The sequence below is a fragment of the Patiria miniata genome, unplaced genomic scaffold (assembly GCF_015706575.1).
Source record: "Patiria miniata isolate m_02_andy unplaced genomic scaffold, ASM1570657v1 HiC_scaffold_29, whole genome shotgun sequence".
In the NCBI taxonomy this organism is placed as follows: Eukaryota; Metazoa; Echinodermata; class Asteroidea; order Valvatida; family Asterinidae; genus Patiria; species Patiria miniata.
In genome coordinates this window covers 19,303,713-19,331,141 of record NW_024037068.1, presented here as the reverse complement: position 1 = coordinate 19,331,141, position 27,429 = coordinate 19,303,713, and the positions used below count along the sequence as shown (strand labels likewise).

Below are 27,429 nucleotides of genomic sequence, written 5' to 3'. Positions count from 1 at the left end.
TGCGTCGTTCCAATACTTGTGCGCGCTGCGCTAAATAACAAAACGAACTACTAATTAAAATTTTCCTACGGTGCTTCTTAAGAATCACCGTTGGAAATGCCTTCTTTTGTTGATTACTTCAAAATGACAGCTTCCCAGAAAGAATAATTTCACAGGGAGTTTAGTTCTCTTACTATCTTTCAACCAAGTTTGTTTGTCAACAGTAATTACGCCAGTTACTTTTCGGATGGCTGCAAATGATGAACTATAGCTTTAAGCAGTACAGGTTTTGGTCCGAGACATTTAAGATCGATGGTTGCAGGCCAGTAAATAGGCCAATGATTGCATACCCTCAAATGTTGTAAGCCGTGAACTTGAGGTTTTAACAAAGGATGGAAGCCGTGAACAGGGCTACAAGCTTTATTTCTCTAAAATGGGGATACCATTTTGCCCCAAACTTGCTCTATGCTGCAATGGAACGAAGGCGTTTCTTTTTCAAAATGGCGATGACTTACAAGACTACTTTTAGAGTTGATCGTCATTGGGTGGTAATTTCTCCCAAATGTGATAGAATTATCAGAAGAAAAAAATGAACAGAAAATACAAGATGAAATAAGCTTACATTTAATGTGTATCTATAACCATATTGGAGAGCAGTGAGTATTTTTCCTGATTTTTTTTAAGTGGTGTCTATAGCAATTTACTGCTCTGCAACCTTAACATGGACAGCCACTGCAGGACAGATTTTATAGGGCGCCCCCTTTAGCTGATGTTGACCATCCTGTTTTGAAATGTGTCAAGCGCGAGAATATCCACTTTTGATCACAATGGACCGATCCAGTAAGCACCGCCCCATGGTATTCTGACCAATCACAGCCGTCATTGATGTCCGAAATGCGTGCACAAAAGTCCGACATGCGTGCACGCGCGTATGATGCGCGCGGCAGAAAAATGCAGTGTGGCATTGGAAAGGATCGCGTGTTAATTTGCCCACGTGCGCAGTGGGAGGGGCTTACTGGATCGGTCCATTGTCTTGAACTAAAATTACCTTTGGGGAGCGGTTGTCGAGAATTTAGCACTTGGTCGCGTACGCGCTAAACTGGAACTGGAACTCCCCAACGGATGCTCCGGTCTTGGGATCGTAAGGTCCACCCAAGCAGACGATGAGGGCGTACATCTGCGTCCAACGGCCACAGGGAGTCACCACCGTGTTGCTGGACAGTTGCTTCCTGCTGTCAGCAATAATGTTACCAGGATGACTCAGCTATAAATATAAAGGGGAAAAAGAACTATAAATCAATAACCCGTCTTCAAACGAATGAAATGTTCTTTACAGCATATCATGCCACAATAGATGCTGCGAAAACTTGTAATACTGTAATAATAGAACACTATAGTTGTTACCAATTAAAACACCTCTGCCATCGTCAGAACATTCTAACAAGGGGTAAAGTATGAAGCTGTTGATTTTTCTCTTTTTTTCACGAGTTGCCCAGTGGCGGATCCAGGAATTTTCGCAGGCTGGGGTTTTTATCGGCACAAACAAATCTGAAATGTAGAAACTTTTTTCTCCGGACATTTGGCATGCGTCACATCAAAAAGCTGGGGGGGGGGGGGGGGGGGGGGGGCTCACACCATACTTTCAATGGGGGCGCTGTTCAAATCTGATGAGTATTTAACACTATATCAAGGAATAATGTACAGTACATATACCCTCTTACCAAGCTGGCTCTGTTTGTATTTCTTCCAAGGCGGACATTGTTACTAGCAAACGAATTTTGGGTGTCGGAACGGGGGGGGGGGGGGGCGCTATTTTCAGGAATGTCTACGAGGAAAAAAAAATTAAAGAGCTGAGGGGGGTTTGGATCCCCCCCCCCCCTCTGGGTCCGCGCCTGGTTGCGAAAAAGCTAGCTTAAGGCAACATTTTGGTGGCGTACACTGTATGGTGCATTTAGGGTACTATATTTATCTCAATGAGGCAATTGGCAGGCGTACATCACACGGTAATTGGTCGCAGAGATACTGAGCCCAGGTGCCTTCGCCTTCCCTGCCAGTCACGGTGCTGGTGATAGTGTACTGCGAACCGATGGCCGGGGTCGGGCAGAAGTTGAAGCTGAGATGAGCCTCCTGTAGCCTCGGTAAGGTGTGAAAGGCCGTCAGTGTGATAAACTCAGCCAGGTAGATTGTCTGATCGGTGGCACGCATGGGCTTCTGTCCGGGGAGTCGACGGGGAAGAGGCTCGACAGCCGACTGCTTCACTGCGGGGTTGCGTTGGCCTACCTGCCGTTTTTTTTAACAAAACAATTCTCACTAATGAATACCTTAGACAGTTCACACAATCCTATTGGTCGAGGGCCTGTCACGTGGTCGAGAGCCTGTCACGTGGGCCGCAACTGTGGGCATTTATCATTGGGGTCTATATGGACATTAAGTTACTGGTCTGCAACCCTCATGTCGCAACTCTGTCTATATTTCTCTGCCCAATGCATGCAAACAGTGCTTCCCTGTTTCTGCATAATCATTAAAATCCTCCAATAAGTAGCATTATCACGATGATAACACCAATAACAGCCGCGTTCGCAACAAACATTGCTGTTGTTCGGGGAAAGTAAAAGGGACAATGATTTTGGCCTTAAATCGTGAAGAATTGAAAGTTTGGGATAGCTAAATAGTTAGAGAGACTATTTTCTTTCCCTTATGGCAACACAATATGTGAAAATTGAATGTAACCGCTTTCAAGCGCATGGAGATTTCTGTTTAGGAGTTGTCGGTTTAAAATTATGAATACAGCCGGGTCTCGGGTTAAGCTGCCAACATTGTAAAATGTTCAAACAGTTGGTTGTGTTTTGGTGCATAATTTTAGCATATGTTTAGTCAAAGAGATGCTTAGCTTTTCTTTTTTGCAGTTGGCCTGTAACTTTTAGTGCCATCAATAATACATGTGTATTTTGGAGTTCGTTTTCAGAGACATTTGGTGATGTAAAACAAGAGAGAGAAAAGTGCATACAGCCCGTAGAACCCGATAAATCTTTTGTTTGTGTACACGCATTACATTCATTGTGTGGACTTCCGATCAAAAGATGCCCCCTTAAAGTAAGAGTGCAAAGAGTTGTTTCCACAAGGTTTTCTTAACCATACGAAAACAAAAGAATGTCCTTACTAGGTATGTAACGAATACTGTGTATCGTGAGTTTGTTTCTGTAATCAATAGGGGACGTTGAACGATAGAGGACAATTTCCCTAAGGTTCCCAATTAACGATCGTGTACTAAACATTTGGGAGGTACAAACGAAAGTTAAGGTACAAACAAAAGAGGGACAATAGGGGTCCCCAATTGGAGGCAAAAACGTGCTGGCGTGTATCTGTGTGTTTTAGATTTATAATTTATACTTGATGGTAATATAAAGAGCTTTCGTTGTGTACCTTAACGTGTCACATCTATAAACATAAACATATATCTTCAAAACACTCAAGATTGTGGGTGCAAAGAAGTGTTTTGAAATGTGTTTCAACACAGTTTTTACGGAGATGACGCGACAGTTGGTGTAGGCCTATATAAAAGCTGGATGTGTTTCATTTTGTTTTGAATAATGTTTGTTATAATTATCACCCGCGCTTGTCGAGGACCATGCATGTGCATCATAACGAGAACACGACTAACAACACTCACTTTACGGGTTCTCTCAGCGTCCACTGTTAAGCTGACTGCCCCAACCAGATTGGCTTTGCCTTTGATGTACAGATCGCCCGCAGACGGCCAGGAACTGACCACACAAAGCGGCCCTGGCTTCCCTTGGTTCATGTTGGTACAGAGGGCGTCCTTCTCGGTCTGCAGAAATACAACGGTGTCACGTGAACTTATGAGGAACGCGTCACGTGAAGTTTAGAATGGACGCATGCATTCCGACAATTTACTAAAAAAACTAGGTGTGCCTAACAAAGCTGGTCCCGGACCTATGGTGACTAAGGGGTCAAGGTGACATTGAGTGACTGAGTTTTGGGGCTTGAACGTGAACATCTAATGGACAGTGGATCAGTAATTAAGTCATTTAGCTTTTATATAGAAAGACCACGAGTGATATGTACATTGTTCCCCCGGGCTGCTCCACCAAAGAGTTGCGGATTGTCACTTTTGAAGTGACAAAATCCCCACCCGGGGGGGGGGGCACATTTTGATAGGCGCATTATATTTTTCACAATGTTCTCACTACGGGGACAACACGGATTTTCGTGTCCATGGCGACCATATTGGATTCTAAAACTACTTTTTTTAGCAGTTGATCACATGACATGCCTATTAGACCAAAGTGAATGCTTTATTGGTTCAGGAGCAGACACGTTTAAATGTAACACATGCACACTTCTGTTAACGTTAGCGTGTGGTTACTAGAAGGTAACAAGGGACATCTAAACATTCGTTTGGCCATCAATCTCAGATCATCACGAAGCGCCTTCTTCCTTATTTGCCTATATCGTTCCGAAGACTTTTGGTTCCATTACGCGAGGGCGGTATTTTTTTACTTACAAACACGCGTTTCTTGTGAATTATGCAGGTTCAAAGTGAACGGTTTAGTCAAGTTTAACTTATCAACCTAAACAAAATAATCATTTAATCAGTTCATGGGTGGAAAATGGGAAATCTTAGGTTCACATATAATGCAATTATTTAATATGTATGCAAATGTTGTTTAGGTTTCAGTTCTCTACCTTGTTTGCCGAGTCAACGACATAATAATAGACCACGCCGAAGTCGACATACCACTTGGGGTTATTGTTCAGCACCATTGTCACGTTTATGTTGTCTCCCTTAGCTTGACCGCACAGGTAACCAACTAACGTCACTGCCTCGCTCTGCGCAAGCGTGGTGACCTCAGTCGTCAAGTACCTGGTTGCCACCGGGACATCGATCGCAGAAACTTTGGAAAAATTGCAACATTTGGAAAGTGTGAGTGGTAGGGACAAAGTGTCTATACGCAGACAGTTGGTGTGCTAAAATTGCTGAAACTCTAAGAAGATCACAAAGCGTGTGTGCAACAGCTTTCAAACGACTAATCGCGAAAATCGTTAATTCGATGATAGCGATTCGTGAATTTCGACTGCTTGCAGTACATGCATGTAATCATTCACGAAACAAGTGACAATTTGCCAGGCGTATCGCGCGTGTCTTTTTTGGGTGGGAATTCGACAGACACAGTTAATTTCGTGTAGTTCTCTAGCATTAAAGCCTATTCACTTATAGTAATTAATTTGATCTACTAGTAATTGTCCTACCATTAAGTGTAAATAAGGTAATGTTAATTAATTATAACATTAAATACGATAATGTAAATACAGTAATGTTAATGTGACATGCACTAAAAACAAAACCTGGACGTTAACCAGAGGTAAATTCCTTCCATAGCTCATGGCGTAATCAAGCGTGGGATGTGCCTGGATTGTGTAATAAATTGTTAACTACATGTATTCATCGGGGGGGGGGGGTCACAATTAAACAATTTTTTTTTTTTTAGGGGAGAGGCGGACTATTTTGACGTTGGTGGCGCCACTTAAACCCCTAATTGAACCACTTACATCCCTGTTACCTTAACATGACAACCTCTTTGGGGTGGGGGGGGGGGGGGGGGCTCAAGCTCGAGGGCCCCCGAACGCCCCACCCCCCCCCCCCCTGCCTTGGGTGCGCCATTAGTTTTATGTGACAGGGTCTGGTTTGCCCATTGTACTGAGTTACATGGTGTGCCATTTAAAAAAAAAAACAAGTGCGACCTCTTTTGACATTTTGAGAAGAAGTTTATTATACAGTCAAGTTTGTTCGATGGTTGTTTTGCCATGTTTTTTATCATGAACGCTATGCTTTGAATCGGCGATACGTTTTGAAGTGTTTTCATGGAGATAATGTAATATTTAACTATTGAAAGTCTGAAACAAATTTGAAGTAAAGGAAAAAAAATCATTCTGTAAACAGTGACTTCATAGGACATTGAATTTGAAGCATAGGCCTAACTATGTACTATAACCTCTCTTTGCATTGTGTGCATGCAAATACTCTATTTAGGCCTTTTGCAAGTGACAGACAGACAGACATCAGACAGCATAGGAAAGACAGCAAAACATGTTTTAATATAGGATGGTGGGCCTGATCTGGTGTGCCCTAATCATGGCTAGGACTGGCGATATTAGGGGTCTATGCCCCACTGAAATGCATTTCTCTTCCAGTTTGCCCATAACACTGGTATCAGTCAATGTTTGACTAAATAATAAAAAGACCTAAGGCACAATTCAAATGAAATTGCTGCATTAATAAATGTGATTCATTGCAGTCTGAGAATAATTAAGGCCAATGTAAGGCCGGTAGTTAATTATGTCCAGTCGCCTTGAATCGATTATTTACTTCAGGTGTGGGATGCTAGCTATTACAGGTAACAAATACTACGGTGAATGCCGGTACTAAACCCAATTTAAACATCTGATTGGAGAGACGCAATTTGTGCTGAAGAAGTGGTTTGTCAAAACACACAAACTGAACATTGCATCTGCTGGATTTGAATCACCAACCCTCACTCACTCACCCAAAACCGCTCGATCACATTACGTCCTATACGGTAACCCATTTTCGACCCTACCGTCAACCGTGAAAGTCTTGAATACTTACCGACCGTCAAGAGCGTCGCAATCCCCATCAGCACTGCTCGTACGTGTCGCATGATGAAGCAGTTGTCTCGAGACAAAAATACTTGGGCCACAGTCAAATGTCAACAAGACGCTATGGTGAGCGTGTTTGAATAATGCAAGACGGGCCTCTTAATTATTGTTCAGTGCAGCAAGACAATCTCAACCGGTGCTCACTTTGCGTATTCTCCCCCAAAACTAGCTGAACCCCCGGCCGCGCTTGGGCTTTTATGGAAACCAACAGCGTCACGAGGTCCCTAGATTTCCGTGTTAGGTTTTCTTCTATTGTTATAACCGCGACAGACGGATACAGAAATGATACGGCTCTCTGAGCTTCAGTCATTGCGCAAGTGAGTCGGGAATTTCCAGAGCGCGAAACTATACTGGAAATTACTTTCAGACTTCGAAAGCAGTGCGCTTGTCCGTGCCCCGTAGTCCCCCCCCTTATGTTTTAGAGAGCAGTGTTTCGGTGGGAGGGATACATTAACCTAGAAAAATGGGTCAAAATACTCAATGGAATACTTAAGTTCATAATAATAATGCGTATTTTTATGCATCCACCATTATTGGTGCTATATCATTATTACCCTGCTCATTGAGCCAATGCAATATTGCAAATACCATCTCAGTTTCCTGGTGAGTACAACTCGATGCTGCCATTTCAGCACAAAGCAACTAAAATCAGTTACACCTCTTTGTTCCGACACCCCTATGTTCCGAAAACTCAACCTATGTTCCCGTATCCCTATGTTCCGACACCTCTATGTCCCGACACCCCTATGTTCCAACATCCCTATATTCCGACTACTCAAAGTATGTTTCGACACGCCTATGTTCCAACACCAACTATGTTCCGACTGCTCATATTCTTATCCCTAACCCTAACCCTGACCCTAAGGGGCGTCGGACCAATGGGACTTCGGACCAATAGGACTTCGGATCAATGGGACTTCGGACCAATGGGACGTCGGACCAGTGGAACTTCGAACCAATGGTGCTTCGGACTATAGAGACGTTCCCGGAACATAGAAGTGTCGGAACAGGGTCGTCAGAACACCGAGCATTCACCTCTCCTGACCGCTAACATTTTGAAACTGTTTCGCCACTGTTGCTTTGAGCGTGATATATCTAAGTTTATATCAGTTTTCGAAGGCCAATGGCGATTAATATGAGTGGCAATTGATAATACGGTATGGAAAGCTATCGAGCATTATTTAAATATGGCTGTCTCTCTATTTGCATTGTCTGTGTCCAAGGACACCTTCTAAAGCTAGAACTATAGTCAGACATATTTTTTCTCATTTGTTTAAAAGGGCTTTTCCGCGCATGTATTTTTAGCAGCAGGCCCCATTCATACCCTTTCTCGGTACCAGCAAATCACCGTAGAATGGTGCGTGTACCGATGTTTTACTTGTTCGCTTTGTAATTTGTAGCTCGCGCAGTGGTGCATCCCAGAGCACAAGTTTCAAATTCTTTCATAATAATGACCTTTGCACTCCTTGGAAATTCCCCAGTGAAAGTGCGCGGCCAGATCACGCGCTCTTTCTATTTTTGTCCCGATTGTTTGTTAAATGTGTGTGTTATTGTCACTTCTAAAAGCAGGTACGTGCTAAGTCTCACGTGATTTTGACGACGATGTAACGTGTCTTTCGCAATCATGGGTTTTTCCAGACCCCCTTCCAAAAAGGGGGCCAGCAGATGATGGGAAATTAAAACAACTACCAGTTATAATTAATGAATAAAACTAATGAAATCACTAAGCATATTGCTGTAACAAGGAACAATGAATATGTGCTCCGCCGGTTTAAATTAAATTTAATTCATGTACGTCTGTCGATTTTGTATTGTGCCAGAAGAGTCGACTATTGCTAATTATGAGACGATTTTCAGTTTTTGCATTGCGTAGCTTGACGGCAAGGCACTCAGCTCTGCAGTTTCTATTAATGTTGTGCTAAAAAAAAAGAATCGTTGTTGTCAATGCTCGGGGTGGCAATTGTTGAAGCATGCTCGGGCGTGCTCATACACTATAGACAGGTCTGGTGACTCTTGTCGTTATGTTGCAGTCTGATGCTTTTCACATTTCATAGGTTTACATAAAGTACAGCAATAGACTATGAATGAAACATTACAAAACACTGTCTAGTGTAGATCCCAGATTCGGAAGTTTGGGCGAGTGTGATAAATGATCCTGATATGGTTTAGCCTGTTTTTAAGGCTTCCTTCGTTATGATTTTAAACCTAGATTTTAAGTTATTAATGTTCTCCTGCAGCCCAATAATTAAAATGAACACTTTGGAAATCTACGATGCTTTGTCCTGCACTCTAAGGCAATTTGAGAACAAATTTAGGAACTTTTGCGAAAGCCGTGGCTCGCATTGAATTCTGGGTCTGCGGGTAATTCTGCAGGTTTTGGGTTCGAGTCCAGCCTGCGGCTATGGTACGTGGGCCCTAAGGCAAGGCACTTTCTCACTCACTGCTTCTCTCCACCAAGGAGTCAACTTTTGGTAGTGCTGTGGTCTTGCGGTCTGGTTCATTGAATGCGTGGTCTGCAGGCAATTCTGCGGGTTGTGGGTTCGAGTTTAGCCAGCGGCTATGGTACGTGGGCCCTAGGCAAGCCGTGGGTTATGGACCATGTGCGTGTGCCCTTGGGCAAGGCACTTTGTCACTCATTGCTTCTCTCCACCCAGGAGTAAATGGGTACCTGTGAGGGTGGTTAATTTTAGTGGTGACTGCTCTATGTTCCGACACCCTTATGTTCCGACGGCCAAATGTTCCGACAACTCAACCTAAGTTCTGACACCCCTATCTTCCGTCACCCCTATCTTCCGACACCCCTACCTTCCGACTACTCAACTTATGTTCCGACACCCCCATGTTCCGTCAGCCAGCACATAATATTGTGTTACTCCCGGTGATGGTTAGGGTTAGCTTTAGGAAAACAGGGTTAGGATTAGCGTCTGCACCTCGGACGTGATGTACTTGGTTACAACGGGCACTGTGATTGCTGGAGGCGGGGCGCTTACGTCCATGGGCGGGGCGGCAAAAGCTGAGTGGGGAGGGGACATGAAGTGTCGGAACATTTGAAAAAAATTCTTTTGTTACTTTGTTATTATCAGATGAAAGTGGTGAGTTCATCTTCAAGAAATGAGTTTAAATATATCTTTCTGAAAGTCTCTGTGGGGACCTTAATTAACGCTGCTCCGTGTGACGTTAAATGACGCGTATTTCTGTAGGACCCACCATTGCACGGTCACCATCAGCACTCTACATCACAATTATCACCATTAATGTCCTCATTATCAAAATCGCCACTACTGATCACCAAGTAGGCTTATCATTCACAATTGAGTTTTCACAATTACAAAATAAATACAGGAAGTCAGCAACATTATGTACATTACAAAATCATGAGATGGTAATTCATCATGTTTTATGAAATATGACACAAGTTCATGTTGAAATGTAGACAAGACATCACGTAGGATAATATAGACGTGGCATTGCAAGGCAGAACAAACAGGAAGAGCTGGAAAATTAATAGCACAGAGGGGGGACGGCCACATGCATTTATACTAGGAGCAGGTCCATACGGTTTCGGGTATCGAAACTCATTCGTGTCCCTAAACGAGTGTGAGCCTAGTACAGTGTTACATCCATTTCCCGAACCCCAGGTGTTTTTAAGCCGTACCCAACACTAAGTATTCCCATATCTCATGTCATCTGTATCTGTGTAGTAAAACTACGAGCCAATACATGTTATGTGTGATAAGAGGCTTGTGATTATTTATAGTTACCTTTGGAAAAAAGGCTTGGATTATAGTGGCCCGGTTTGCCCCCCCCCTTCAGTGGATGTCAGTCCATTACAGGTAGACACAGCTAGTGCGTGCCGGTACCCACTTTAAACATCAGGCTGGAGAGAGGCAAGTGAGGGACCGGTAAAAGCTAGTGGCTTGCCCAAGGACACAACACAAAAACAACATTCCAGTTGCTGGATTCGAGCCCCTGACCATCTGATCATTAGTCACGCACCCAAAACCGCCTCGATCACACTGCCCTAATACGGGCAAACCGATTATGACCCTATACCTATCAACCACGGCAGTCTTGTACTTACCGACCGCCAGGAGCGTCGCAAACCCCATCAGCACTGCAGGTACCTGCCGCATGACGTACAGTCCTCTCGAGGTGCAAAGACTCGTCAAAATCGGACTGTAGCCGATACTACAAGACGCTAGACGTGTTTAACCGTAAATAAAAGGGGCCGGGTTATTTTGACCATCTCTCAGCCGGGGGGGGGGGGGGGGGGCGGATTCCGAGCACATGCATAGAGCAACTCTTCCTAAACATGCCCAAGAAATTTCATGACTATAGGTCAAAGGGTTTTGGAATTATGGCTAATTAATTATTCATATGTGTAAATGGCAATTCTGCTCGGTGTACACGACGTATATGTGAAAATTCAGTTTTCACGGGGCGTAGCGCCAGAAAATTTTTCGCTACGTGCCAACCCAAGGTCCGATTTTTATGTTTTTGGTATCAAAAGATGCGCAAAGCTCGAGGCTAAAAAGTCATAACAGTTCGGGTCGCGAAATTTTTTTTTTTTTAGAAGCTATCGCGGAAAATGTTGAGGGGGGGGGCGGATTCCGCCCCCGGCCCCTTTAGGGTTAAATGGCGCAAAAGACAGGCCTCTTCTTTTTTGAGCGCAAAAAGACAGTCTCAACCAGTGCTCACTTTGCGTACTCTTCCCCAGCCTGGCTCTACCCCGACCGCGCTTGGGCTTTTATAGAAATCCAACACCGCCAGGCCCCCTGGGCTTCCTGGTAAAGTGCTCCATTTTTGTTTAGTGATCGCAGCCGACGGAAGTAAAAAATTATATATTCAGTCGTTGCGCAAGGTGTCAGAAATTTCCAGAGTGTGCGGGAATTCCCACCTACTCCGAAACTTTGACAAAGCTGAGTATTTAAAGAAAGGTCACGAACGGGGAATTTTGAAATATCTGACACTGAGAAGCTTGTTTGTGCGAGCGCAGAAATGAAAGATACTTCGATCGATGCGATCGATGGACACTTTTGGGGCACCAACACTTCGCAAATGACACAAACAAAAATAATCTTCAAGTTGGTGTTCTTCCAGGTATAATAGAGGAAGCGGGATGCTTTTTGAAAGTGAGAAAGCACACAAGGAAAAACTCTCAAAAACTTAATAACGGGAGGGGGGTAATGTACTCAATGTGTTACGTTAAGTTTCATTAATTCCTTCACTATCCATTTTCTTTTTCCATTCTTGTTTCCCATCCTTTGCGTTTTGTGTTGTTTATGGGGGAGGGATATATCGTTCAGGCATTCCTGGAGTACATGGGTGGCGCCTCACCAGGGGAGGGGGGGGGGGGACACATGCCCCAATAATAAGTGGGCGGGGGATGGCGTTGTCCCCTATAATGTATCCCAATGCGTATAGTCAAATATACCCAAGTTCGCATCCCCCCCCCACCCGATGAATAGGTCTAGTTTGACTAATTTTAAAACGTTCTAACTACATAAATGCAAAGTTATTAAAATATAAGAAGAAGATAACAATGGGCAGTATCATTTCTTTTTTTAATACACTCTATTAATTTGTCTGTCATTCCTGAAAAAAACACCATCCAAGCCAGGGAGTCTATGCACGGAAATAACCCAAGGTCGACTCATGCTCGTTTACATTGATCACTGGCGGTCCTCGTTGAACTTCGACCGCCAAAGAATTTCGGGGATTCCCCGCTATTCACGTGACATCCTGTAATCCCAGAGCGAGCCGGGAATTCCCACTCGCGTGCCTACGCGTGCACGTATAAAGTACAGGGCAGGGATTTAATCCATTGAAATGAGACATAATGGCTGCTTGGTTTTACACATATTGAGTTGAAGCGTCTCATTGGGTCGCCGCCAACGGCAGAACAGAGAAATGCGTGTACAGTTTGATGCTGAGTACGCTGTGTCATTTTGAAATCACTCTATACCACTCATTTGAAGTACTTGGCACAATTTGCTCACTCGGTATCTGAAACTACATTTATTCAAGATTATGTCGTGAAAATATCGTTTCGAACTCGGAAAATTTTGTGTAAGTACTTTTATGTTTGAAGTTCGACATGCATGTTTCAACCGAAATACGCGCATTCTCTATGGGTCTTCGTTCAAGCGAATCACAACACTGCTCTTTCGCGACGTGCCGTGTCCCATTGAACCTTGTTATGCAATTTGCTCACTCGGAATATGAAAGAATAGGTCATAAATGTTCAAATTATATTTTAATAAAAGTTCAGTATGAAAATTTTGTGTTAGTACTTTTTACTTTCAAAAGAACTTCAGAAGTTCTGCGTTTCAACTTTGGTAGCGGTACGCCACGGGGAATTCCGTTACCATATTTGGTCAACTGGACTGTTTCATTTCTTTCAAGGTTTTATTTTTAGAAAATAATACTGCCAACTATTTCTACATAAAGTTTAATTTAGATAATCTTCCATGCTCCACGATGTGTAACATTTTCAAAGTTGTTCATAGGCCTAGGGCCTGTTTTTTTGTTATCAGGCGTAGGCTAGGCCTAAGTTTGCGCGCTTCAGGTAATACTATCCTCCCTGAAGTATAATGGAATTATCATATGACGACATACGCACAACTGATGCATGGTAACGGTCACTGGAAACAATGAAACGGTCGACAAACACTCACATTTATTGGAAATTAATGCACTTTCCGTGTTGTCAATTTGTTCGCCGGCTTTCCAAGAAGGCTGTGTAGGTCCTATTTTACAGGTATATTGTCTAGGAATATATGGATCGTTCAGATTTGTGTAAAAGAACATGGTTTTGTCTCGAATTTCCGTCTGTTTACATGCACAATCCAGCTACGTTCACACGTTGTGTTGATATCGATCGATCGCGCGCGTGTGATACGCGCGTACTCCTGATTGGCTAAAAGTGCGTATCCATAGTGAGCGCTGTACAAATAAATAGCCCCCTCTGTCGGCTATCCAAACAATGAATGGGACGAACGACTCAATATGACACCAACGTTTCGTACATTATGTTATATTCATGTGTAATGCTAAAAGAGGTGGGGACGTATTTTTGAAAGTAAGAAAGCGCACAAGGAAAAAGTCTCAAAAGTATAATAACGGGAGGGGGTATGGTACTCAATGTGTTACGTTAAGTTTCATTAATTCCTTCACCATCCATTTTCTTTTCCCATTCTTGTTTCCCATCCTTTTTTTTTCGTTCACGGGGGATTGATAGATCATTCAGGCATGCCTGGAGTTCATGGTTCGCGCATCGCCGGGGGGGGGGGGGGGGGGGGGGGCATGTCCCAATAACAAGTGGATGGGGGATGGCGTTGTCCCCCTATAATGTAGAGGTAAATATACCTACGTTTGCACCCCCCGTATAGGTCTACCTGTGGGGCATAAGATGTTGCTTGCACATCACGGGAAGTGGCACAAAATGAGAATCGACGCTAGGCTATATATATGAATGCGTGTGCATACGTATATCTTGTTACAGTGCTCTCTACGGTCAAAAGGTGCCACCCCTTTTGAATTTCCCAACCTGCTGGATCCATCCCCCCCCCCCCGCCCTCCCAAATGTTGACGAGAAATCGCCGCCGCTGCCAAGAAGGGGCCGCAATGTTCTGCTGTACACTAAAAAAAAGCGAGAGAATTTAACGAAAGGCGGGTTAAAAACAGTAGAAAAGATTGTGAATATCAGTTACGAAATCCTCAGTCTGCAGTCCTGTTTTTACGCTTGCTTTCTGGCGTTGCGAAACACGGAAATATACTTCGTCGATAATTATGATACTTGATCCATGAAGTGTTTTCCATCCTGTATTTTATTACAACTCGTAAAACACAACATGTTATTATGGTACACTCAGTTTACTGGGCTGTTCTTGCTGCCAGAGTTGTCAATTCGGTAACCGAAAGTTAACACAATCGATTTCTTGAGCACACCTGAAATTGTGCTAAGTGTACGAAAACCGAAAATCTTACCGAGATTCGCCGTAATCGACTCTTTTGTTGTGGCACGCTCAGCATTGAAACCAGTAGTAAACTGTGAACTCCTCGAGAACTGAACTCCTCTCAGTCTTAATGGAAACAAACTATACCAAGAACCAATATCGTGCAGCCTGCGGGTTTCTCACACTCCGAAGGAAATTAAAGAGTTAATTTATCTACAAGGCATAAGACAAAACCTTTGAGGGATTACCTTAAACCATTGCTATGAAGTCACACTATTGTTAAAAGTGTGGATTCGTTACTACGAATCTTTTACACCGATCACAAAGTGTGGATTCGGAACGACGAATCTTTAGTAGAGTTTATCAAAATTTTAGTGTCGCAATTAGGTTATATTTATTGCTGGTCGTCTAATTAGTAAAATCACCGAAATTTGTGGAAAAAGGACAAGGGAATATTGGGTTAGGTTATATTTCAGTTGGAAACAAATTGTGCACAAGTCTATGGGAAAATCTCCATTATGACCCATTTCCAGTTATTATTATATATTCATAATGTTGATCAACAGGAAAATGCTTTGGAAATTGGAGGGGGGGGGGGTGTACACATAAAGGCAGACGCAGACACATTTTCTGTCTTTGTTCCTTTGGAATAACTACCTTTGCAAAGATCATACACTTTAGTTTCCATGTTCAGTTTTTATTAATAAATACTGGTTCTATTTCAATCTTCTGCTGCAACCTGTTATTTTGGAAAGGGAACTTCAAAATCAGGTGGAACTTAGGAAATACCCAGCTTTTGAACCTGATGAAAAAAAATCGAACAATATTGGGAACACAAAAAAGGAGCGTGTGATCTGCCTCAGCTTTCAGTGGGGAATTTCCAAGGAGTGCGAAAGGTCATGCTTTGAAAGAAGTTGAAAGTTGAGCTCTGCAGTGGGGTGCGCCGATGAGTGAGCTACAAATAAAGTAGCGATAGCGCATGGATCCACGCCAGCTGAGGTTCTTTGGTATTTTGCAGGTACCGAGAAACTGAAGGGGATGAAAAACCCTTTTGAGCAAAAGATAAAAAAAAAAAGTCTGCCAATAGCTGCCGTGGTATCCGGGTACAGTGCCTTTGAGCACAGACATACAAATACGGAAACAGCCACAATTTTTGGCTGAATAGCTTCCCATACCGTATTATGGCACTTGAATTCCCACTTATATTAATTTATATTGCCTTTTCGAAAACCGATACATCCAGCGCAATTGAAGCAAAATAATAGTGACGAAACAGCTGAAAACACTTCGCTTCTCACAAGATAAAACTGTCACTCTAATTTTACAAGCAGTTTCAGTGATTGTAAAACATTGTAACTTCATAAATGCAAAGTTATTATATGTACAATACAAGAAGAAGATAACAATTTGCATATCTTCATTTGTTTTGTGATAGTACAGTCTCTTTGTCTGTCATACGAGAGACACGCCATCCAAGCCAGGGCCCTATGCACAGAAATACCCCAGGGTCGACTCGTGCTTGTTTACTGGCGGTGCCGCTGAACTTCGACCGCCAAAGAATTTCGGGGATTCCCCGCTATTCACGTGACATCCTGTAATCCCAGACTCAGCCGGGAATTCCCACTCGCGTGCCTACGCGTGTGCGTATAGTACAGAGCAGGGATTTGATCCAACGAAATGAAGCATAATGGCTGCTTGGTTTACACCAACGTTTCGTACACAATGAACGTAAAGACTCAATATAATGCATGTTGTAATGTTAATCAACTTAATGCTGACAACTAAATAGACACAACACGAAGTGCAATGTTTTCAATATCCATTGATGACTGCTTTTGATTTTGTTTAAGGACATGCAACTCGAAAGTGTGTTTCGCGTGCACTATAGGGCCGTTTATTTTGTTACATGTACGCAGTGCTAGTGCTACACGATCGCTGAAAGGTTGGATATGCACAATCGAGGTCATGCTAACACAGGAGAAATCATAGATACCTTAAGGTCACTGATTAATGCTTAACTATTGTTGGTTTGTTTGCCATATTACCGTGTTTGGTTTGCGATTGATATGCCCTTGTATTATGCTTTCTGCGAATCATAAAAAATCCCGCTTACTTCTCGAAATCATAGGTCATTCTTTTCTTTAGAAAATAAACCTGCAGATATAGCACTCAAAAGATAAGCATCGTGGAATCTGCAAACTTGAAGTTTGGACCATCTGCACTCGTCTGCGGTTTACTTGTAACAAAAACATTTCGTGGAACCCATATGGGGTAAACTGTAAAACGACCCGCGGTGCTGAAGCTCAGTGGACTTCACCCTGGCTGAATAATGGGCTGATGCAGCCTCTGAACATAAGTAATGGCTATGACGATTTTAAGGACTTTTCAAAATAAAAAAAGGACAAAACCCGGAGAAATTGGGTAAAAAATAACCCGAATATTTGCGCCCCTGTACATTTTCAATAGACCGCATTCGCTTCTTGCTGCCAAGCCCATTGATGCGCATGTGTGAATAATTGTGAATTTATAAATAAAAATGTCCATTTTATCTTCTACATGACTGTCCAAAATGCTTGCACACTTATGCCAATTAGCAATAGCCTGGTGCCCGACTGTGCTTTACATCAGCGTTTGTTTTTCTATGCAGCGTCTGGGGTAAAAACAGAATCCATTCGACAGGGCATGAGTTCCCAAAACACCCTTTATGTTATATAGTAAGTTATTACGTCACAATCTTATCCAGCAAATCATTATGCAGTGCCATATCACTATATTAATTTTGTATAAGCTAAATATAAGATGGAGGATCTTTGTGAGGTAAAGAGGACGTAATGATTCACAGCGAACTTTAAAATGTATCAGGACAGCTTATTTATACACAATATTGAAATCCCCAGTGGGTGCTTCCACAACATTTCTTATTTCCAAACCTGTTTTCAGTAGTAAACCCTGGGTTTGAAACTCGTTTCCTTTATCCTGATTCGATGCAGCAATATCAACGTGTATTACACTGTTCGATGTGCATTCATAAATACATGAGACAGTTTACGCATTCCTATTAGTCGAGAGCCCGTCACGTGGCCGGTCTTAAACGGATGATAAAGACATGGCTAGCTGGTCTTAAACACTTTTCCAGTGTCACAATAAAATGTGGACTCCTAAAAATCCAGTTCCTCATCGTTTCATTGGTTGAACGTTCACAATCCTCACGTAGGCATGCCCAAAACTACCAGGGAGTCAGAATTGTATAGTTCTAAATTCAAAACGCAACGCGCCAGGTGCGTTCTGCGCGACATCGCTCAGAACATGATACGCGCGCGTCAGTCTCCATAAAAGGGCTGTTTACATCTTACTCGCCAGCTGAACACTCCATTATTTTGCAAGAGGGATGTTTCAAAAAGCATAACGTGAATTTGTTGAACAAAATCGGGAGGTTTTGAACGAATTATATGATTTTTTTTTTACCGAAACGCCTCCGGCTCGGGTAATTATCAGCACCCAGACTCTAAGTGGTCTTAAACAGAGTGATAAAAACCTCCAGAACACACATTTATTCCCTTATTGTTAAGTTCATTCGATCTCAAAAAACTCCACCATCTCTCTTTTCCATTTTGCCAATAGGCTAAGATTCCTAAATTTTAAATTGGAAACAAAACTATCCAGTGGCATAAATCCACTTTTGGGGGGTTTCTCAACACGAAAAGTGGTCAAAAAGTTGAGTCGGGGGATATATACCCCTGGATTTACGCCCCTGAAAATATCAATTGTGTTTTCGGATCTCTAGTGTTTGCTTTCACAAAGAAGCACCTTGAAGCACAGCCAGGCACCACACTATTTCGTACCTAACCGAATTTGCATACGTGTGCAATGTTTTTGGAAAATGCAAACGATCAAATGCCAGGGTCGTGGTGAGAGCATACTGCTCTACACCCTAGTAACGAAGTTGGTGCATCCAGTTATAAATTTCATAAACCTTAGGTGTCATATCCTGCGACTTCAACCAATGGAATCCACATAAAATCTAAATAGTATTCTTTGAAGCTCAATAAAATCCGAGTGTTTTGGGCATCCACCTGTCATCCTCAAAACAAAACAAAATACCTGGAGGGTACAGATTTCTGAGGAAACACCATTTAAAACCATTAGAGTAATGAAGGGTAAACCAAAATACTTTTAATAACAACTCCCCCCCCCCTTCATTGATGTTTATTTGTTCGAAGATATACGCCAACAAACCGATACATGTAAAGTTCAAATCTGCAACATTTTTTGAAATGTATTGTATTTATTGCTATACCGCAATCAAAATGACAAAAAGCTGTAGCTGAAAAGGTCACTCGACAATGATCAAAATACAATAACATCAAAATCTATAAATCATGTGAAAAAAGTTAATAATTAAAAACAAGTGCATTAACTGAAATGTGCAAAACTTGCTGGATGAAATAAACAAAGATAATTATGACAGTGATCTCAGAATTGAAAAACAAAATAATTAAAACTACATAATTACACCACATTCTGGACTAGAATAAAGGTCTAGGGAAAGGGAGACACTTTAATTATTTTTTAGATTAGGTTACTAGTTGTGGGGAAATCGACATTTTGTATCTATCTGTAGAACATTTAATCGTGGTGAAACATGACATGTAAAAGAATTGGAATCAGATTTGGAAGATGCAAGTAGCAGCTTTCTGTGACGGTTTGGTTTTAAAATTTAGTTCTCAAATTGACAAGAAAATTATTCCTTCGTTCAACCAAAGATGGTAGATTGATCAGAGCAAAAGCTTCATTGCAATTGTTTTTCTTTCCACGTATAATTTTTTACAAATTCTATTTTCTTAGACTTGGATTGAGTAGTGGCTCTATGCCAGCTGGTGAGGCATATTCTAATAATATGGGCCGTATGTAAGATTTGTAAACGGTTACAATATCCTCGATGGGAACACTGGATTCCTATTCAAAATGCGTTAAGTGCACAAGCTTCGAGAAGCGTTGGAAACGATGTCAGGTTGTTCATTTTTGTTCATGACATTTTGAAAGGATGCGGTTAACAACGATGTCAGAGATATCCCAATTCTACTTAAGACCTTTTGAATTATAATGCCTAGAAGTCTTAAATGTGAGACTACATTTTTAAAACCACTTTTTTTCGGGGGGGGATGCCTAATAATATTCATAATAGTCTCAAAAGGGAAATAGTAGTAACACTGCACTTAACAGGTTTTGGAGGGACATCATTTAGTCTACACCAATCTGAAATATTATCAAAGTTATTTTGAAGAACAGGTTGTTCATTTTTGTTTATGACATTTTTAAAGCATTCGGTTAACAGATGGGTACCCATGCTTCAGTTTGCATGTTTGTCGTCGCCAAGCGTTAAAAAAACTTCCATTTTTTTGTTATAATAATAATTATAATAATAATAAATTCAAATCGCATTGCGCGGACTATGATCAATCGCAAATTACATAATGTACCCCAGAAATTGACAGTAAAATAACATGAATTAAAAAAAAAATAATCCAATGTTAGAAAAGGGGGTTACAAATTAAGTAAGTAGGCCTACATCTAAGTAATGTCTATCAAGGCAATAAAAATACAAAATTAACTGATATATGAGCAATAGAATTAAAAGCCAGTTTTAAAAAGTCTTAACTTTACGCTAAAGCAGTACAGAGACGTTTAAGATTGATAGTTGCAGGTCAGTAAATAGGCCAATGATTGCCTACGCTGGCCGAATCGTGAATTGCATACCCTCAAATGTTGTGAGCCGTGAACTTGAGGGTTTCACGAGGGGTGGAAGCCGTGAACAGGACTACAAGCTTTATTTCTCTAAAATGGGGATACCATTTTGCCCTAAACTTGCTCTATGTTGCAATGGAACGAAGGCGTTCTTTTTTCAAAATGGCGATGACTTACAGGACTACTTTTAGAGTTGATCGTCATTGGGTGGTAATTTCTCCCAAATGTGATAGAATTACCAGAAGAAAAAAATGAACAGTAAATACAAGATGATGAAATAAGCTTACATTTAATGTGTATCTAAAACCATATTGGAGAGTCGTGAGTAGTTTTCCTGATTTTTTGAAGTGGGGTCTATAGCAATTTACTGGTCTGCAACCTTAACATGGACAGCCACTGCAGGACAGATTTTATAGTGCGCCCCCTTTAGCTGATGTTGACCATTCTGTTTTGAAATGTGCCAAGCGCGAGAATATCCTCTTTTGATCACAATGGACCGATCCAGTAAGCACCGCCCCATGGTATTCTGACCAATCACAGCCGTGATTGATGTCCGAAATGCGTGCACAAAAGTCCGACATGCTTGCACGCGCGTATGATGCGTGCGGCAGAAAAATGCAGTGTGGCATTGGAGAGGAGCGCGTGTTAATTTGCACACGTGCGCAGTGGGAGGGGCTTACTGGATCGGACCATTGTCTTGAACTAAGATTACCTTTGGGGAGCGGTTGTCGAGAATTTAGACCTTGGTTGCGTACGCGCTAAACTGAAACTCACCAACGTATGCTTTGGTCTTGGGATCGTAAGGTCCACCCCAGCAGACGATGAGGGCGTACATCTGCGTCCAACGGCTACTGTGAGTCACCACCGTGTTGCTTGGCAGTTGCTTCCCGTCAGCAGCAACAATGTTAAGAGGATGACTTAGCTATAAATATAAAGGGGAGAAAAGAACTATCAATCAATTACCCGTCTTCTATGAAAGGGAACTTTGTTGGGACGACTCTGGAGGTCTGAATTCTTTTTTCCCAGCATATCATGCCACAATAAATGCTGCGAAAACTTGTAGTACTGTAATAATAGAACATCATAGTTTATACCAATACAATGCATCTGCCATCGTCAGAACTTTCTAACAAGTGGTAAAGTATGAAGCTGTTGATTTTTCTCTTTTTCGTGAGTTGCGAAAAAGCTAGCTCAAGGCAACAATTTGGTGGCGTACACTGTATGGTGAATAGGTACTATATTTATGTCAATGAAGTAATTGACAAGCGTACATCACACGGTAATTGGTCGCAGAGATACTGAGCCCAGGTGCTTTCGCCTTCCCTGCCAGACGCGGTGCCGGTGATAGTGTACTGCGAACCGATGGCCGGGGTCGGGCAGAAGTTGAAGCTGAGATGAGCCTCCTGTAGCCTCGGTAAGGTGTGAAAGGCCGTCAGTGTGATAAACTCAGTCAGGTAGATCGTCTGATCGGTGGCACCCATGGGCTTCTGTCCGGGGAGTCCACGGGGAAGAGGCTCGACAGCCGACTGCTTCACTGTGGGGTTGCGTTTGCCTACCTGCCGTTTTTTAACAAAACAATTCTCATCAATGAATACCTTAGACAGCTCACACAATCCTATTGGTCGAGGACCTGTCACGTGGTCAAGAGCCTGTCAAGTGGGCCGAAAACAGCCCTTGTCTTTTGCTTGGGCCATTATCGGCGACCAGTTGCTGGCCCACACTACTATTCCCTTATGATGTCCTAATATCACCATTACATCGCCATTACTCAATCCTTCGGTTCCATTTGCCTGCAGTGCGTTTTACATACACTGCCACCATTAATCAATTACTAGCCTTCTGAGAACATGTAATGGTGGGACACAAAGGGGAGGGCGCTATTTGGATTGTCAAAGTCTTTGTACAACCAAACTTACCCAAAATGTATGTATGTAGAGGGAGTTGCAACAACTTCAGGCTGTTGAACCATAATAGCCGTTCATTATGTGTACTGTGCAGCTTGCAACTATTGTGTACGAATTATTATGTGCACCGATGCACAATCTGCCATTTTGGTTCCAATTTGTGCGATCCTATAAAGGGTGCATGAGGCCAGTAAATCGGTCCGAAGTTGCCTACGCCGGCCAGATCACGATTTGCATGCCCTCAAATTCTTCAGTATTAGAGCATTTTGAAGGCCGTGAACTTGATGATTTGTAAAAAAAAAAAAAAAGAAGGTTGAAAGCCGTGCAGAGGACTGAGAGCTCGTGTTTCTGTAAAATGTGGATGATGATAAAATTGCTCTATTTTGCAATGGAGCGTAGGCGTCTATTTTCAAAATGGCGGTGGGCTTCAGGACCACTTTTGGGGGTGATCATCTTTGATTTGGATTTTTCTCCCAAAGGTGAATGGTAAACCCACTGAAAATTGAGCAGACAATTTAAGATGATATAATAAGCTTTAATTTGATGTACGTCTTGAACACCTCACAGAGTTGTGAGTATTTTTCCTGAATTTCAGAATTGTGGACATTTATCATTGGGGTCTATGGACATTCAGTTACTGGTCTGCAACCCTCATGTCGCAACTCTCTCTATATTTCTCTGCCCAATGTATGCAAACAGCGTCTCCCTGTTTCCGCATAATCATAAATATCCTCCAATCAGTAGCATTAGCACGATGATACCACCAATAACAGTCGCGTGTGCAACAAACATTGCTGTTGTTCGGGGAAAGCAAAAGGGGCAATGATTTTGCCCTGTAATCGTGAAGAATTGAAAGTTGGTGACAGCTAAATAGTTAGAGAGAGCTTTCGTCGTGTACCTTAACGTGTCACATCTATAAACATAAACATATATCTTCAAAACACTCAAGATTGTGGGTGCAAAGAAGTGTTTTGAAATGTGTTTCAACACAGTTTTTACGGAGATGACGGGACAGTTGGTGTAGGCCTATATAAAAGCTGGATGTGTTTCATTTTGTTTTGGATAATGCTTGTTATAATTATCACCCGCGCTTGTCGAGGACCATGCATGTGCATCATAACGAGAACAAGACTAACAACACTCACTTTACGGGTTCTCTCAGCGTCCACTGTTAAGCTGACTGCCTCAACCAGATTGGCTTTGCCTTTGATGTACAGATCGCCCGCAGACGGCCAGGAATTGACCACACAAAGCGGCCCTGGCTTCCCTTGGTACATGTTGGTACAGAGGGCGTCCTTCTCGGTCTGCGGAAATACAATGGTGTCACGTGAGCTCATGAGGAACGTGTCACGTGAATTTGAGAATGGATGCATGCATTCCGACAATTTACTAAAACAAAACTAAGTGAGCCTAACAAAGCTGGTCCCGGACCAATGGTGAGTAAGAGGTCAAGGTGAAATTGAGTAAGTGAGTTTTGGGGCTTGAAAGTGAAAATCTAATTGACAGTGGATCAGTAATTAAGTCTTTCAGCTTTTATATAAAAAGACCACGAGTGTTATGTACATTGTTCCCCCGGGCTGCTCCACCGAAGAGTTGCCGATTGTCACTTTTGAGGTGACAAAATCCCCACCCGGGGGGGGGGGGGCACATTCTGATAGGTGCATTATATTTTTCACAATGTTCTCACTACGGGGACAGCATGGATGTTCGTGTCCATGGCGACCATATTGGATTCAAAATCTACTTTTTTTTAGCTATTGATCACATGACATGCCTATTAGACCAAACTGAATGCTTTTTGGTTCAGGAGCAGACACGTTTAAATGCAACACATGCACATTTCTGTTAACGTTAGCGTGTGGTTACTAGATAGTAACAAGGGACATCCAAACATTCGTTTGGCCATCAAACTCAGATTATCACGAAGCGCCTTCTTCCTTATTTGCCTATATCGTTCCGAAGACTTTGGTTCCATTACGCGAGGGCGGTATTTTTTTACTTACAAACACGCGTTTCTTGTGAATTATGCAGGTTCAAAGTGAACGGTTTAGTCAAGTTTAACTTATCAACCTAAACAAAATAATCATTTAATCAGTTCATGGGTGGAAAATGGGAAATCTTAGGTTCACATATAATGCAGTTATTTAATATGTATGCAAATGTTGTTTAGGTTTCAGTTCTCTACCTTGTTTGCCGAGTCAACGACATAATAATAGACCACGCCGATGTCGACAAACCACGTGGGGTTATTGTTCAGCACCACTGTCACGTTTATGTTGTCTCCCTTAGCTTGACCGCACAGGTAACCAACTAACGTCACTGCCTCGCCCTGCGCAAGCGTGGTGACCTCAGTCGTCAAGTACCTGGTTGCCACCGGGACATCGATCGCAGAAACTTCGGAAAAATTGCAACATTTGGAAAGTGTGAGTGGTAGGGACAAAGTGTCTATACGCAGACAGTTGGTGTGCTAAAATTGCTGAAACTCTAAGAAGATCACAAAGCGTGTGAGCAACAGCTTTCAAACGACTAGTCGGGAAAATCGTTAATTCGACGATAGCGATTCGTGAATTTCGACTGCTTGCAGTACATGCATGTAATCATTCACAAAACAAGTGACAATTTGCCTGGCGTATCGCGCATGTCATTTATGGGTGTGAATTCGACAGACACAGTTAATCTCGTGTATAACGCCTATTTACTTATAGTAATTCATTTGATCTACTAGTAATTGCCATATCATTAAGTGTACATACGGTAATGTCAATTAATTATTAAATTAAATACGATAATGTAAATACAGTAATGTTAATGTGACGTGCACTAAAAAACCATAGACGTTAGCCAGAGGTGTATTCCTTCCATAGTTCCTGGCGTAATCAAGCGGGAGATGTGCCTGGATTGTGTAATAAATTATCAACTACATGTATTCATGTGTTCAATATACAGACTTCCTAATTTTGACTGGAATCACTTTTTGACTTGTATAAATTCTGTGGCTTGGTGTTGCCACCTTTTGAACAAAATAATGCAATGCATGCGTCAGGTTTGATGCACTGTTGCACCCAGGATTTTCGGGGTGTTTTTTTTTTTTTGGGGGGGGGGGAGGTTCCCATTTATTTTTGTATTTATTTATTTTTTATTTTTTTTTTAGGGGGCGGACTATTGACATATTGACATATTTTTGAGAAGAGGTTTATTATACAGTCAAGTTTGATCGACGGTTGATTTGCCATGTTTTTTGTTATCATCAACGCTATGCTTTGAATCGGCGATACGTTTTGAAGTGTTTTGTTTTAATGGAGATAATGTAATATTCAACTATTGAAAGTCTGAAACAAATTTGCAATAAAGGAACAAAAAAAATCATTCTGTCAACAGTGACTTCATAGGACATTGAATTCGAAGCATAGGCCTAACTATGTAATATAACCAAACTTCTCCTCTCTTTGCATTGTAAATTGCATGTAATTACTCTATTGAGGCCTTTTACAAGTGACAGACAGACTGACACACAGACAGGCAGACATCAGACAGCGTAAAGACAGACAGCGATTTTTTTTAAAAATAAAGTATGGTGGGTCTGGTCTGGTGTGCTCTAATCATGGCTAGGACTGGCGATCCTAGGGGTCTATGCCCCACTGAAATGCATTTCTCTTCCAGTTTGCCCATAACACTGGTATCAGTCAATGTTTGACTAAATAATAAAAAGACCTAAGGCACAATTCAAATGAAATTGCTGCATTAATAAATGTGATTCATTGCAGTCTGAGAATAATAAAGGCCAATGTAAGGCCAGTAGTTATGTCCAGTCGCCTTGAATCGATTATTTACTTCAGGTGTGGGATGCTAGCTATTACAGGTAACAAATACTACGGTGAATGCCGGTACTAAACCCAATTTAAACATCTGATTTGAGAGACGCAATTTGTGCTGAAGAAGTGGTTTGTCAAAAGACACAAACTGAACATTGCATCTGCTGGATTTGAATCACCAACCCTTACTCACTCACCCAAAACCGCTCGATCACATTACGTCCTATACGGTAACCCATTTTCGACCCTACCGTCAACCGTGAAAGTCTTGAATACTTACCGACCGTCAAGAGCGTCGCAATCCCCATCAGCACTGCTCGTACGTGTCGCATGATGAAGCAGTTGTCTCGAGACAAAAATACTTGGGCCACAGGTAAATATCAACAAGACGCTATGGTGTGCGTGTTTGAATAATGCAAGACGGGCCTCTTAATTATTGTTCAGTGCAGGAAGACAATCTCAACCGGTGCTCACTTTGCGTATTCTCCCCCAAAACTAGCTGAACCCCCGGCCGCGCTTGGGTTTTTATGGAAACCAACAGCGTCACGAGGTCCCTAGATTTCCGTGTTAGGTTTCCTCTTTTGTTATGACTGTGACAGACGGATACAGAAATGATACGGCTCTCTGAGCTTCAGTCATTGCGCAAGGGAGTCGGGAATTTCCAGAGCGCGAAAATATACTGGAAAATACTTTCAGACTTCGGAAGCAGTGCGCTTGTCCGTGCCCCGTAGTTCCCCCCCCCCCAATGTTTTAGAGAGCAGTGTTTCGGTGGGAGGGATACATTAACCTACAAAAATGGGTCAAAATACTCAATGGAATACTTAAGTTCATAATAATAATGAGTATTTTTATGCATCCACCATTATTGGTGCACAAGGCGCTACATCAGTATTATCCTGCTCATTGAGCAAATGCAATATTGCAAATACCATCTCAGTTTCCTGGTGAGTACAACTCGATGCTGCCATTTCAGCACAAAGCAACTAAAATCAGTTACACCTCTTTGTTCTGACACCCCTATGTTCCGACAACTCAACCTATGTTCCCGTATCCCTATGTTCCGACACCTCTATGTCCCGACACCCCTATGTTCCAACATCCCTATATTCCGACTACTCAAAGTATGTTTCGACATGCCTATGTTCCAACACCAATTATGTTCCGACTGCTCATATTCTTATCCCTAACCCTAACCCTGACCCTAAGGGGCGTCGGACCAATGGGACTTCAGACCAATAGGACTTCGGATCAATGGGACTTCGGACCAATGGGACGTCGGACCAGTGGGACTTCGAACCAATAGTGCTTCGGACTATAGAGACGTTCCCGGAA

The 27,429-nt window shown here is 42.2% G+C and overlaps 2 protein-coding genes across 3 annotated transcripts; both read right to left on the bottom strand.

Moving 5' to 3' along the window:
* Positions 1-194: 194 nt before the first annotated feature.
* LOC119735787 lies at positions 195-26,665 on the bottom strand. Of its 2 annotated transcripts, XM_038209713.1 has the most exons (6): positions 26,378-26,665; positions 24,471-24,679; positions 23,431-23,589; positions 21,653-21,937; positions 21,075-21,303; positions 195-808 (listed from the first exon to the last, which is right to left on the bottom strand). In XM_038209713.1, the coding sequence occupies exons 1-5, from the start codon at positions 26,427-26,429 to the stop codon at positions 21,118-21,120; spliced, it is 891 nt and encodes a 296-aa protein (XP_038065641.1). In that variant the 5' UTR covers positions 26,430-26,665; the 3' UTR covers positions 195-808; positions 21,075-21,117. The 2 variants fall into 2 exon arrangements, with proteins under 2 accessions (XP_038065641.1, XP_038065642.1); XM_038209714.1 differs by lacking the exon at positions 195-808 and having other exon boundaries at positions 18,882-21,303.
* On the bottom strand, positions 944-6,936 carry LOC119735786. Its single transcript, XM_038209712.1, has 5 exons — positions 6,629-6,936; positions 4,687-4,895; positions 3,650-3,808; positions 1,975-2,259; positions 944-1,243 (listed from the first exon to the last, which is right to left on the bottom strand). The coding sequence occupies exons 1-5, from the start codon at positions 6,678-6,680 to the stop codon at positions 1,052-1,054; spliced, it is 897 nt and encodes a 298-aa protein (XP_038065640.1). The 5' UTR covers positions 6,681-6,936; the 3' UTR covers positions 944-1,051.
* Positions 26,666-27,429: the final 764 nt, after the last annotated feature.

Coding starts and splice junctions, on each gene's coding strand:
- LOC119735787 (XM_038209713.1), bottom strand. CDS start 26,429: ATGCGACACGTACGAGCAGTGCTGATGGGGATTGCGACGCTCTTGACG. Junction 23,590..24,470: donor TCGTTGACTCGGCAAACAAG/GTAGAGAACTGA, acceptor GTATTTCCGCAG/ACCGAGAAGGACGCCCTCTG. Junction 21,304..21,652: donor GCGACCAATTACCGTGTGAT/GTACGCTTGTCA, acceptor TTATATTTATAG/CTAAGTCATCCTCTTAACAT.
- LOC119735786 (XM_038209712.1), bottom strand. CDS start 6,680: ATGCGACACGTACGAGCAGTGCTGATGGGGATTGCGACGCTCTTGACG. Junction 3,809..4,686: donor TCGTTGACTCGGCAAACAAG/GTAGAGAACTGA, acceptor GTATTTCTGCAG/ACCGAGAAGGACGCCCTCTG. Junction 2,260..3,649: donor ACGCTGAGAGAACCCGTAAA/GTGAGTGTTGTT, acceptor AAAAAACGGCAG/GTAGGCCAACGCAACCCCGC.